This window comes from Lactuca sativa, chromosome 5 (genome assembly GCF_002870075.4).
Source record: "Lactuca sativa cultivar Salinas chromosome 5, Lsat_Salinas_v11, whole genome shotgun sequence".
Taxonomy (NCBI): Eukaryota; Viridiplantae; Streptophyta; class Magnoliopsida; order Asterales; family Asteraceae; genus Lactuca; species Lactuca sativa.
In genome coordinates, this window is record NC_056627.2 from 6,613,785 (window position 1) to 6,626,419 (window position 12,635).

Genomic DNA, 12,635 nt, shown 5'->3' on the forward strand with positions numbered 1-12,635 from the left:
AATTATTCAAACAATCAAGATAAAATTCGATGACCTCCTTTGAAACATGGAGTAAAAATAGTAATTTCGTGATAAAATTTAATGAGATTTGGTCATATTTGAATTAGTTATAAAAGAGCAAATATATGAAAAAGTTGATCAATAAAACACGTGATGATAGATACGCAACTGAAAAGTAAACCGAATAATCAGACGCCATTTCTCTTTAAAGCAATAAGAACAATAATGTTGGGCAACGACAAACGCGCAAAAAGGGTAACGGTTACATGGGATCGCAAGTGAGAAAAGCAAGCAAAACATAATAAGATAATAAACAATTTCAATAATCAATGTTGTTATTCAATCAATAAACAAATATTTGTCAGAGCCGTAGACAAATTAGCTCTCATTTTTTAAAAAAATAAATTTATTCATATATAATAGTATAATGCCATGAAACAAGACACACTAACCACATAAGATGAGATATGTTATGAATTCAAGAAGCAATAGATTTAGCAGAAGGGCAACTAAACGGGTTGATCATGTTGTGGTGGTTGAGCATCATATAGAGGCGGCATCAGGAATTCTGGAGGCTCAACAATAACAGGTGGTTCGGGTTGTTCTCGTCCTCTAGGAGGCTTCGGGGGATTAGGCGGAAACAGAATTGGAGGCTTTAAAGGTGTGGACCCCGCGTAGCCACACAGTCCGTAAGTACAAAAAACAAAAAACGGGCAGCGATTGAAACACTGGCCACAATTAAACGGGTTGATATTGGTATCAACACAAACACCTCTGCAACATTGCCAATTAAACGGGCATCGAATCCCGCATAATCCACAGTTGTTCACATCCGAGGTCACCTCAACACAACGGTTATCACAACACCTTCTTCTAACCCGAGATGGGTACGAGTACCCACCTTCCTCACAAACCCAACGGCGGCCCCTGCACCCTGACACTTGGCTCCTAACCCGCTTAACCCATGGCACCACGACCCGTGTCCGGTTCCCCTCATAACCTTCCCCTTGACCAACATACAACAGAAATACAACAACCAAGAGGTTGTTGATTCGAATATGGGTTGCTCCAACCATTTGCAAGATGCATAACTTTGAAAAGAAAAGGTGTCAACATTCTCAACATATTTATAAGGCGATGAGGAGGTAAATCATGACAAACAGGAAACTAACTAATAGTCACGGGTGAGTTCATGTTTAAAGGCCGGGGGTAATTATTATTTAATGTAATGTGTGAAAGAAAACACGTTATTGGTTATGTGGGTGTGTTTTTTTTTTTTTCACTATATCCATTTTCATGTGAGTAAAGCATGATTAAAAGCCTCATATGGCCCTCTTTAGTCTTTATAGCATACATACATTCAACAAAAGAGAAGTGTGAAGATTAGGTAATGGTAAACATGGGTGGTTCTAAATAATGATCATGTAAACCAAAAACAAGTAACTAACGGGTAAAAACAAGTAACCCAACCGAGATCAAGTTTATGGTGAAAATTTAAAGTAAGGGCAAAAAGGGAAATATTGGTTTTACTTGGCCTCGTCTTCTTTTTCCTCTTCCATTTGTCCATAGCGACGCTTGAACTTGGCAACCTGACCAACACTTTCAGCCATCTGGCGTCTTGCTCTGAAGTGATAAACTTTTCCAGCTTGGTGTATTTTGGTCATCATAACATGCATCAATCGCCCACTTTGGGTTACATATGAGATCCATTGCATCTGAGGGTGGATTCCTTTCTTCATTTCTTCCTGCAACTGAAACAAAATCAATCAACACTTGATACAGCTCCTAGAGAACAGACAATAAGTGAACAGTTTACATTTCCTAACTGCTACACGTTATCACATAGGTGTAGTAACCATGACTCTGAGATGAGTAATCCAACCAAGCAGTGATTATGGAAACCGGATTCACCACACTTGTACTAGACTACTAGTTCTAACTTGGTAAGGAGTTAGCATATCCAGTAGGACAAATAAGTTAGCAACAAATACACCATCTTCATTGGGGTAATAGATCGAACACTTGGTGCTCATTAAAAATAAAAAACCCTCATTTCGTTATGAAATGAAACCTGGACCCTTGAAAATATCAGATCGCGGGTTCAAATTCCCTATCAGGATGTTACTTCCTACGTTCTGGGAAGATAAACAAACGTTGATTTTCATAAGCCAAAGTAGAAGGGTGTCTAATTTGAATCCAAAACTGAACAAAAATAATTAGGGTTTTCAGTAAAACACAAAGTACTGGTCGTTTATGGCTAAAACATATAATTTTTCAGGAAAAAAAATGAATCATAGCAAATCAGAGATCCTACAAAGAAAGTGAAGCAAAAACGCATACAATCGAATTCAGGAGATTACGAAACGAGAAAATTTCCACATCCAATAATAGTCAACCAACTAAACCAGATATTCCCGGTAAGCAATCTTAATCAACAATGTGCAAGAAGAAAAAGCTAGAAGCTCAAACCTCCTGAAAACGATGAAACTTCGGCAATCACTGAGGCTCACCTTCAAGAATTCGCCGCCAGCCTCGCCTTCTCCCCTTCGATAAAGAGTGAATTATATACATCACACCCCCAGAATTATGTTTAAATGACACTTATAATCCCTAATCAAAAAAAAATCTTTATTTGGGTGTTTGGTAATCGGTATCAAAACAATTAAAATTATAATTTCATATCACTCGATTCACTTTTAATAAAAAATGGATAATAACTTAATAGAATAATGTATTTTTCATTTTGTATACATTTAGTCATTGATTTTTTTGTCAATATTTGACTATTTAGCTTGTTTTTTTTTTTTCACATTTAGTCATTATATCCGTCTACTTCAAGTTAAGCTGAAAAAATAATTTAATACGGTAATATAACTGTTTGTCAGTTTGTACACATTTAGTCATTAATATTTTTGTACACATTTAGTCCTTATGATTGATTTCTTCAGATTTTCCTCACAACATCCTACGTGGGACAATCGTTAATGAATTGTTTTCATATCTGGCTCGTCCTTCACTTATATCAGGTACTTAATTCACGAATCGGTCAAATAATGTTGGTACCCTAGTTTTTTCCAAGCAGAAGATGTCTTTGGCTTCAGGTTCATTTATATGCCATAGCAGACAACGAGATTTTTTGGGATTGCATCATCCCAACTCGAATTTGCACTTCCATGATAAAAGAATTAAGGGAGACACTAAAAGAATTTGCACTTCCGAGACAAAACAATACGCTAGCAGAAAGTTTCATTTATCTCCATAGTCGACAACGAGATTCATTGTGATTGCTTCCTCCCAACTTGAATTTGCACTTCCAAAACAAAGAATCTCTGTAACACCCCAAAAATCATGACCAAAAATTTCATTTTAAATTAAGTAGATTATAAAATTGTTTACTGAAAACATCATTCATATTATATCAGCCCGAAATCTCATAAGTCAAACATCATAAAACATGTCGTGGAATAATAATAATAATAATAATAATAATAATAATAATAATAATAATAATAATAATAATATCAGAGTACAATCCCATGGATCTCAAAATGCAGAATCATATGTGTGTGTGATGCGCTGCTACCGTGCCAGCTCCTTCCCCTTCGACGAAGAGGTACCTAAAACCAAAACTGAAAACTGTAAGCACAAAGCTTAGTGAGTTCCCCATCATACCACATACCATACAATAACATATTATGTCATACATATATGGGTGTCGGGCTCCCATTCGATCTATTTCAACCGGATAACTGCCTAGCATATCTGGGTGTTGGCCTCCCCTTCGGTCTATTTCAACCGGATAACTGTCTAGCATATATGGGTGTTGGCCTCCCCTTCGATCTATTTCAATTGGATATCGGGGACTATTTCACCCCTAACACTACCACATAGAATCATAACATACTGGCACATAAAACATAACAACCAATAGCATACCAGACAATTATCACAAAGACAATTGTCTAACTACGAACTCATATTAGTAGGCCGACATTGTGGCCTTATACCCACTTCTAGTGGAAAGTAACTCACCTCGTAAAACTGTGTGTCGAATCTCGCGGAAAGTAGTCTCTAACAGCTGCTCCGATGACTCTCGGCTATCATAATCATATTAACACTCAATCAGAGTCTATAACATTATTTAGGGAAAATGACCATTTTACCCCTTGGCCTAATTAGAACATTCATAAGTCCCAATTCTGTCTTATTAAGCCCAGCCCTCTTATGGCCCATCAAAGGCTCCCCAAGGGCCCTCTAATTGCCCAATCTCTGAATTGGGCCTTATCCTCCAAATGGGCCCAAAAAGTTCCAAGTCCCAATATAATAATTCCAAAGGATCCAATCATGGCCCAATAGGCCCAATACTCTAGTTTCAGATCTCCAAGTCCAAAATCATACTTCATAGTGGGCTACGGGGCCCAAAAGTCCAGGCCCATTCTCTTAAGGCCCAAAAGCCCAAAACATCCACTTTGCATGCGTACGCACGACGTACTTGGCACGTATGCCCAGCGTACGCTGGCCTTGACTAAAACGGGGAGTTAACCCAATACGTGCGGCGTACCAGGGAGTACGCCCAACATAGTGGTCAGCTTCCTAAGGACTTCATTCATGACTTAATCCAGTAAGTCCTTTCGTCCAAATTGCAGATCCAGGTCCTTTAAGACCTCCTAACCCATAAAGTCACAAACTTTATGTGCTTGCATGCATGGTTGGGGTCAAAACATGATTTTGGTCTATTTAAGAAACTTCAAGACTAACTAGCACTTGCATGGTTGTGGCTTAACCATCAAGATCCGATTTTTATGACCATAGATGCTTTTAAGAGTCCAAAATGACAGCTCTTATGCTTTGAAACCCTCAATACTCAAGCATTCTTAACAATAGGGTCAAAAGGTGACATAAAATACCCAAATGAACAAATCTAAACATACAATGGCCAAGTAAGGAAATTGATACCTCAAAAGGGTCAGAAGTGATACCAATCTCCTGGATCTACAAGCTCTTGGTGGATCCTTGCTTCTTCTTCAAGTTCCTTTATTCCCTTCTCACTAACACAACACCCAAACACTCTTAAATGGCTTCCAAATCACAAAGGCACACAAATATGAGCTAGGGTTTTCGTGATGGCTGGCTATGGGTGAAGGGAGGCTTAACAAACAGGGATAATGTTCTTTATATAGGGAGTAAACCCTAAATTTTAGTGTTTAAAGAGCTGCACACGTACGTTGGGCGTACGTGCATGGCCTCCGCGGTTCATTCTCACGAATGCGCTGAGCGTACGTGGCAATGTACGCCTCGCGTACGTAGTTTCCTCAGCCCACTTGTAAGGCCCAAAGGTCAAAGCCCAACCAAACAATCCCATAATTTAATTTAGATAATTAATCGTAATACCTGGAAAAATCGCGAATGTTACAATCTCGTTGTCTGCTATGGAGATCGATGAAACCGAAGCCGAAGACTTCTTCTTTTTGGAGAAAACTAAGGAATAAACATTATTTGACCGATTCGTAAATTAGGTTACCAATATAAGTGAATGACGAGTCGCGTATAATAAAACCTCATTAATGGTTGTCTCACGTAGGTTGTAGTGAGTAAAATCTGAAGAAACTGATTATAAGGACTAAATTTGTACAAAAATATTAAGGACTAAAGTTGTACAACCTAAAAATTATATTACCTTATTAAGTCATTTTTCATGCTTAGCCTGGAGTATCTGATTATAAGGACTAAATAGGGACAAATAAAAAGGTTAAATGGTCAAATGTAGACAAAAAATGTTTAGTGACTAAATATATACAAAATAAAAAAAAAATACATTACCCTTTTAAGTCATTATCCTTAAGAAAATGACTAGATATCATGATATTGTATAATATGTGTGGTTGATCCCATTTTTTGTAAAAGAGTTTTATATCGGAAATAAAGTCATTTCTGATTTTACGTGGTATATACTTGTGTTTCATGTTCATTTACATCTTACGCTTTAGAAAGTAATAAATAAATAAAAAGCTCTTCTTTTGTTGTGTGCCACCGATGTTTATTTTCTTATATCACAATATAATGTGTCTTTAGTAAGGTGTTAATTGTTTTCTAAGAAGTATAAATGTCTGCATTTTTTTCACTATATCTACAAAAAAATAATAATAATAATAATAATAATAATACCAAAAGTTTGCAATCTTCAATATATATATATATATATATATATATATATATATATATATATATATATATATATATATATATATATATATATATATATATATATACTTATAAAAGAAGCATTTTTCCAAGCACCACATTCATTTGAAACCCCTATATCATTTTTTCTTTCACCACATTCATTTGAAACTCCCATGACTTTTCAATTTTTTTATAATAATAATTATAATTATAATTTGGTTAATTAGGTTAAATAAATATCAAGCCTAAAGTCTAATCATATATAAACTAAATTTTAATATTAAAATAATATCTTTACTTCTACTTATAAAGCTATGTTTTTAATTTTTAACATATTATATTTAATATATTAGTTTTAATATATTGTTGAATGTAAACTATTATCATTTTAAATATACAATTTTGGAACAATTTGTATAAAAATAAATTATTAATTTAAATATAACATTACTGAATCAACTTAAATATCAGTTTTAGTTTAACTTAAACAACCCAAAGAATATTTTGTACATACTTAAAAGTGATAAATTATAGTGTCTTTCTAATAATGATTATAAGTTGATTAATAAAGTTAAATAAATATCAAACCTAAAGTGTTATCATTAATAAACTAAATTTCAGTTTTAAAATAATATCTGTACTTCTACTTATAAACTTATGTCTTTAACTTTTAACATAATATACTTAATTTATTAGATTTAAAATGTTGTTTTATGCAAAACATTATCCGTTTAAAGCTACAACTTTTGAACAGTTTTGACAAAATACTTAAATTGTTAATTTAAATATACCATTACAGTATCAAATTTAATATAAATTTCAGTTCCACTTCAAAAATCAAAAAATATTTTGTAAATAGTTAAAAGTGATAAATTGTAGTGATAAATGCAAAAACTAAATTCTAATCTCAACTTAATTAAAATATTTTCTAAAGATATTTTTATAATCAGTAAGGTTTCAAATAAGTAGCTTAAAATAACTTACAATAACAATAGTTATAAATACCTCTATATAAATGATTATATTGTTACCTTTAAAATCAAAAAATAATGGTTGATGTTTTAAATAATTATAATTAGAAATTAAAACACTAAGCAAATAAATTTTAAAAAATTAATTAACAATAACAACAACTATAAATAACATTAAACCATATATTATATTTAATTTGATTCATGTCTAACCCACGGGTAGAAGTCATTCAAACGATTGAGATTATGAAGTTATAATAGATACGTATTATTGTATAATTGAAAATAATCAATATATTATATCAATTCAGTATACGAATTATTATATCAAATTTAACAACGGCGTTACTGTTATATTTAATATATATATATATATATATATATATATATATATATATATATATATATATATATCTGTAAAGACTTCAACTATATAGGTGTTTCTGCATATTACAATGTGAACTTAAATATAAATTTCAGTTCCAATTAAAAAAACGAAATAATATTTTGTAAAGAGTTAAAAGTGATAAATGGTAGTGATGAATGCAAAAACTAAATTATAATATCAATTTAAGTAAAATATTTCCTAAATATATTTTTATAATCGTTAAAAGTTTCTAAATAAGTAGCTTAAAATAACTTACAATAACAATAGTTAAAAATAACTCTATATAAATGATTATGTTGTTACCTTTAAAATCAAAACTAATGTTTGATGTTTTAAATAATCAATAATGATAGATTAAGACATTAAGCTGATAAATTTTAAAAAATTAATTAACAATAACAACAATTATAAATAATATTAAACAATATATTATATTTAATTTTATTCATGTATAACTCGCAGGTAGAAATCATTCTAACGATTGAGATTCTGAAGTTATGATAGATGTATATATTACCATATAATTCAAAATAATCAATATATTATATCAATTTAGTATACAAATTATTATATCAAATTTAACAACATCGTTATCGTTATATTTAAAAAAACATATATTTGTAAAGACTTCAACTATATATGTGTTTCTGCGCAACGCACAGGCATTCGCTTAGTTATAAATATATATATACAAAATGTAAACTTTTGTTTGTGAGAGAATTTGTAATTAAGAGGGTTTTACTATCTGAAGCCGTTAAAATGAGCTGCTACTGTTACGGTGTTACCCCCATTATATTGAATTCGTTGAATGGTGAATATAAATTTACTGAAATGACCCTTCATTCATTTTTTTTTTAATTCTCAATCCATATAAATTACAAAAGTAGTCTCTTGACTTAGAAAAAAACAAACATTATCAAACAACACAAGAATTTTAATACTTTGACATTTTGAGAAAAAAAAAAAAAAAACCTATTACTTATTGTTTTACAAACCAAGTCCGTCACAAATCAAAATCCAACCAAATGTTTTGTTTTATTTATAATTTTCAACAATATGATTTTCTTCTTTGCTTCTTTATCCAAACATAGACCTTTTTTTCTTAATTTTAAATTTTTTACTGTTTTGTTTTGGTCTTAGATTTATGAAAAGTTTTTTTGTGCTCACCTTTTTAATACTTTTTACGTTTTATATGCGATATGATATACTGGTTTAATCAATTATATGTCTAATACGCAGTAAAAACACGTAAGAACCCGCGGCAGAGCGCGGGCTCAAATACTAGTTAAACCATATTTATCATAGATGATACTAAACAAATAAAGTAGATGTAGATACACCACAAACCACGTTGATTTATAAATGATAGTAAAACACGACGGCGACGACAATGTTGGTGCTAGTAATGGCGATGACTAAAATGTTGGTGGTGATAGAGGTAGTGAATGTGGCGATGGTGGTGGCAAAGGTGGTGGCGGTGGTAGTTTTGGTAGCGGTAAAAGAGGTGGTGATGATGGTGGTGACGGCAGAGGTAGCAGAGATGGTGGTAGCGGAGAAGGTGGTGATAGCGGCGGCAATGGAGGCAGAAGTGGTGGTGGTGGTGGTGGAGTTGAGGTAGTGGTGGTAAAGGCGATGTTAGCGCTAGTGGAGATGATGGAAATGATGGTGGCAAAGACGGTGGTGATGGTTCATCGCTTGGCGAAATTCACAATTATTTATATTGGCATTAAATAGCCACTTTTCTACAAGTTTTTTTCTTCATATCAGTAAGTCATTTATTCTTTTTTGGATCTCTTCCACAATAGCGACTCTAAGTGCTGAAATTTCATAACACCTATTTGAGTCCCTCTTTCCGTTTTCTATACATATCTATAGTGATTCAAAATATAATCGTGCTTCATCGGTGGAAGTGGCCACTGATATGAAAATTTAACAAAATGGTGAAGGTGTGTAAAACCTAGTAAGTTTATAACCGCTGTGGCATGACCACATGGTATAATAGAGCATCGGCCTTCCAGACATATATCATGTAAATTGACCAACACTATTCTTCATGCAATCATGTACATCAAAGTTGTCGTTCTTAATAAGATTTACATTTCAAGGTCCACTTGTTGAGAATGTGTACATAACATCTACAATATTAGAGGTCGTTATATTATAGGAAAACACACCCTTGGCTCATTTATGACAACCAATATTGTCAAGTCATTCATGTTTTGCATGTTGAAACCTAGCCAAACGTGAAACCAGACGTCCCACACATGAAATACATATGTTAAAACATCTTTTCCACATGGTAAACAAAAAATCCGTAAAAGAGATTTTCCACAACTCAAAATTATTATACAACAATAGCTCTAGCCAACACATGAACAACAAATCAAATCAAACCCATGCAGGGCCTTTATTCAATGTGAACCTAAACTTTCAAACACTCCAAATTACATAAAAAACACCAAACATATGCCTAGTGCTGAACCATGCACTCTTGCTTCCCAGCTACGATTCCCGCCTTGTGGGACCCGGACCCATCCACATCCCTAACTTGATCAACATCTTCAACATCCCGAAGCTCATCTTCATCACCCAAACTTCCAGCCTCTGTAACAACAACAGCACACGAGATGGCTTCAAAGATGATTGCTATCACTTCCTGAAACCTTTCTTCAGAGAGAGAAACCTCTGCTAAAAGCCTCCAAGCATTTTCCTCAGATGCACCATCATAGTCCTCCTTCCTTTTCAACACCATGTGTCCACTTATCTCCCAAACTGCTGGATTCACTTGTGTGTCTAAAAGCTCACTGCTCACTTCTCCCAAAGCTTGTTTCTCCGCATAACACTGTTTTTCATTTTATATTTTTTTTCCCATTAGAAAGAATATGACTTAACATAACACAGGAAAAAAATATATATATAGTTTGTTAAGCTTTTATACCTGAGGGAGGAGGAAGATGCGTCTTCCGGAATCTGATATGAGGACATTGTAAGGTATATTGTTGTCTTGAAGGCACATGCATGAATCAGAAACAACGTTTGATAAATCTTCAAGTGAATATCCACCTTCGAATACAAGACCTCTAACTGGGTACTTGAGAATCTCCGAAATTACAACTCCGCCATTGAAGTCGGTGATCTTTCTGGTTGGAGCTTTTTCAATTGGAAAGGTTACAGCTAAATAGTAAGCCTGAAAGTGAAGGTGATTGATAGTGGCAAAGGCACCAAGACTATTGTAACCTACACGGAAGTATGGATTCCCAGCTTCTGATGCCATGTAAAGTGCAAGCAGGAAGCTTTCATGGTCGATCCTTTGGGGTAAACACTCAAGAATTCGAGGAATTAGAAGCACGTGTCCGTATTCGATTGGACTCACCTATTGATTAACATAGATTTATTAAAAAAAAACCATATATGTTTGTTAGACAATTACAAGAAGATGAAAGTAACTTACATTTATGGCAACTACACTGGGGGAGTTATTGATGTTAACAGGAGCATTTGGGTAGAATTTGACTTCATCGTCTTCACTTGATTCAAACTGGAAGAGGATTTCCTCTTGCCCAACTTTAGTGAAGTTGAACTTGCTCCTATCAAACGGCTGAAGAACTTTATCCACTCGAAACTCAGTTGGTCTTTTCTTTAGGTGGCGACCCTCGTTTAGTTGAGCAACAAATCCGTAATCTCCTGGAATCACCTGTTAATCAATTGCATATATAATTAGATTTAGGGAAGATGATAACTATTGTATTTGTATGCAAAAAAAACAAACAACTTGATGTCTGTCTACCTTTGTTTCACAGGCAGTAACATCATAGCGAAACAGGCCCCTCTCGACACGATCCTCCCACTGAAACAAACTAAGAATCTTAGCATAAAATGAAAGAGATCTAAAACCCAAAAAAGTAAATCATCGGCTTTCAGTATTACCTCTCCAAGGAGGAGGGAATCCAAGAAAGCAAAAGGAGGCTCCTTTTTGTCACTGGATTCAACCTTATCGGATTTTCTGAAAGCATACAAAGGTAGCTTTGCCCCTGAATAAAATAGCAACAATACGTTAGAATGAACAACGGAGTGAAATTGTAGCAAGATGAAGAAAAAAGAGCTCGAGGAAAAGCATTATAACAAACACCTGGTAGGCAACAGTCTCTCATGCAATTACGACCACAACCACCGGTCGCACCGGCGTCCTCTGACTCTTCCTTTTGGTAATTGGAAAGAACAGTGGGAACCCTCTTGATCCTCAACATCTTCTTCGATTAATTGGGACGCAAGGCAAGCAAACAGATCTTGATACGAATTGTGTATATATGTATATACGAAAAACCCCAAAACTAAATAAAATGCACCTAGGCTACGATGGGAACGAAGAAGGAGTAAAAACCACCGCCGGCGAGGAAGAGGAGGTCAGAGGGACTGCCGCCTTCAGAAGGCAAAGCCCCACGTCCGCCGTGCGTAGAAGGGTTACTCTCAATAGTTATAGCTCCCTTCCCTCGTACTGATTGGGCATGTGCAAGTGGCCGCTGTGCTCCGTGTATAGCCGTGGTGTCTACAACTTGATGATCCCGGGTTTTACCCCAACACGACAATTCTCTGTGTTACCAAGGAGTGAATTAGAAAGCCGGAAGAGAGAATCGTAGACACAGGAGACAATTGTTGGAGTTGGGGATGGGATTGAATGGGTGGGAAGGAGATTAGATTATATAGGGATTATGCCGGATAACGCCAGTTGAACTGTTGAAGGTTGTCCGAGGAGTTTCTATGGCTGAGGTTCGGCCGTGACGAGAGGAGTGTTTGAGTGGCTTTGAGTGATTTTGCTCTCGTTTTGTGGGACTAAAATTGCTAGTCGCAAATTAATTCGAGGAGGGGAAAAGAACACACAGCACCATTTGACGTCGTCTTTTCCAAATTAATTTTTAATTTTTATTCACTACCTGGAATCTGGATAATGGATCGCATAATATTATTTTTTACTCAAATGTTTTCTTAATTTATTACTATTAAGTTCATTTTTTTTTATGGAAAAAACCTTTTTAGACATTTTATTGTTGTTGCGGCGTAGTACACGCGCAACACTTTTATCCCGCAGCAGTTGT

General features: G+C 34.5%; 4 protein-coding genes across 7 annotated transcripts; 1 reads left to right on the top strand and 3 right to left on the bottom strand.

Moving 5' to 3' along the window:
- Positions 1 to 509: 509 nt before the first annotated feature.
- On the bottom strand, positions 510 to 1,076 carry LOC111899620 (stigma-specific STIG1-like protein 4). Its single transcript, XM_023895461.1, has one exon. The coding sequence runs from the start codon at positions 1,074 to 1,076 to the stop codon at positions 510 to 512; it is 567 nt and encodes a 188-aa protein (XP_023751229.1).
- Positions 1,077 to 1,310: 234 nt separating this feature from the next.
- LOC111899616 (uncharacterized) lies at positions 1,311 to 2,582 on the bottom strand. 4 transcript variants are annotated; one of them, XM_023895457.2, is made up of 2 exons: positions 2,470 to 2,582; positions 1,311 to 1,751 (listed from the first exon to the last, which is right to left on the bottom strand). In XM_023895457.2, the coding sequence occupies exon 2, from the start codon at positions 1,737 to 1,739 to the stop codon at positions 1,527 to 1,529; it is 213 nt and encodes a 70-aa protein (XP_023751225.1). In that variant the 5' UTR covers positions 1,740 to 1,751; positions 2,470 to 2,582; the 3' UTR covers positions 1,311 to 1,526. The 4 variants fall into 4 exon arrangements, with proteins under 4 accessions (XP_023751225.1, XP_023751222.1, XP_023751224.1 ...); XM_023895454.2 differs by having other exon boundaries at positions 1,311 to 1,745; positions 2,470 to 2,574; XM_023895456.3 differs by having other exon boundaries at positions 2,511 to 2,542.
- A 6,184-nt stretch (positions 2,583 to 8,766) lies between these two features.
- Positions 8,767 to 9,276, top strand: LOC111899621 (uncharacterized). Its single transcript, XM_023895462.1, has 2 exons — positions 8,767 to 8,780; positions 8,979 to 9,276. The coding sequence occupies exons 1-2, from the start codon at positions 8,767 to 8,769 to the stop codon at positions 9,274 to 9,276; spliced, it is 312 nt and encodes a 103-aa protein (XP_023751230.1).
- Positions 9,277 to 9,853: 577 nt separating this feature from the next.
- LOC111899617 (GDP-L-galactose phosphorylase 2) lies at positions 9,854 to 12,374 on the bottom strand. The gene is made up of 6 exons (XM_023895458.3): positions 11,672 to 12,374; positions 11,470 to 11,573; positions 11,330 to 11,389; positions 10,994 to 11,236; positions 10,481 to 10,915; positions 9,854 to 10,384 (listed from the first exon to the last, which is right to left on the bottom strand). The coding sequence occupies exons 1-6, from the start codon at positions 11,787 to 11,789 to the stop codon at positions 10,013 to 10,015; spliced, it is 1,332 nt and encodes a 443-aa protein (XP_023751226.1). The 5' UTR covers positions 11,790 to 12,374; the 3' UTR covers positions 9,854 to 10,012.
- Positions 12,375 to 12,635: the final 261 nt, after the last annotated feature.

Excerpts from the sequence above, each read along its gene's own strand:
- LOC111899620 (XM_023895461.1), bottom strand. The coding sequence starts at position 1,076 with ATGGTTGGAGCAACCCATATTCGAATCAACAACCTCTTGGTTGTTGTA.
- LOC111899616 (XM_023895457.2), bottom strand. The coding sequence starts at position 1,739 with ATGAAGAAAGGAATCCACCCTCAGATGCAATGGATCTCATATGTAACC.
- LOC111899617 (XM_023895458.3), bottom strand. The coding sequence starts at position 11,789 with ATGTTGAGGATCAAGAGGGTTCCCACTGTTCTTTCCAATTACCAAAAG. Across the intron at positions 11,574-11,671 it reads GAGAGACTGTTGCCTACCAG|GGGCAAAGCTACCTTTGTAT; the intron begins GTGTTTGTTATA and ends TATTTTATTCAG. Across the intron at positions 11,237-11,329 it reads TTACTGCCTGTGAAACAAAG|GTGATTCCAGGAGATTACGG; the intron begins GTAGACAGACAT and ends ATTGATTAACAG.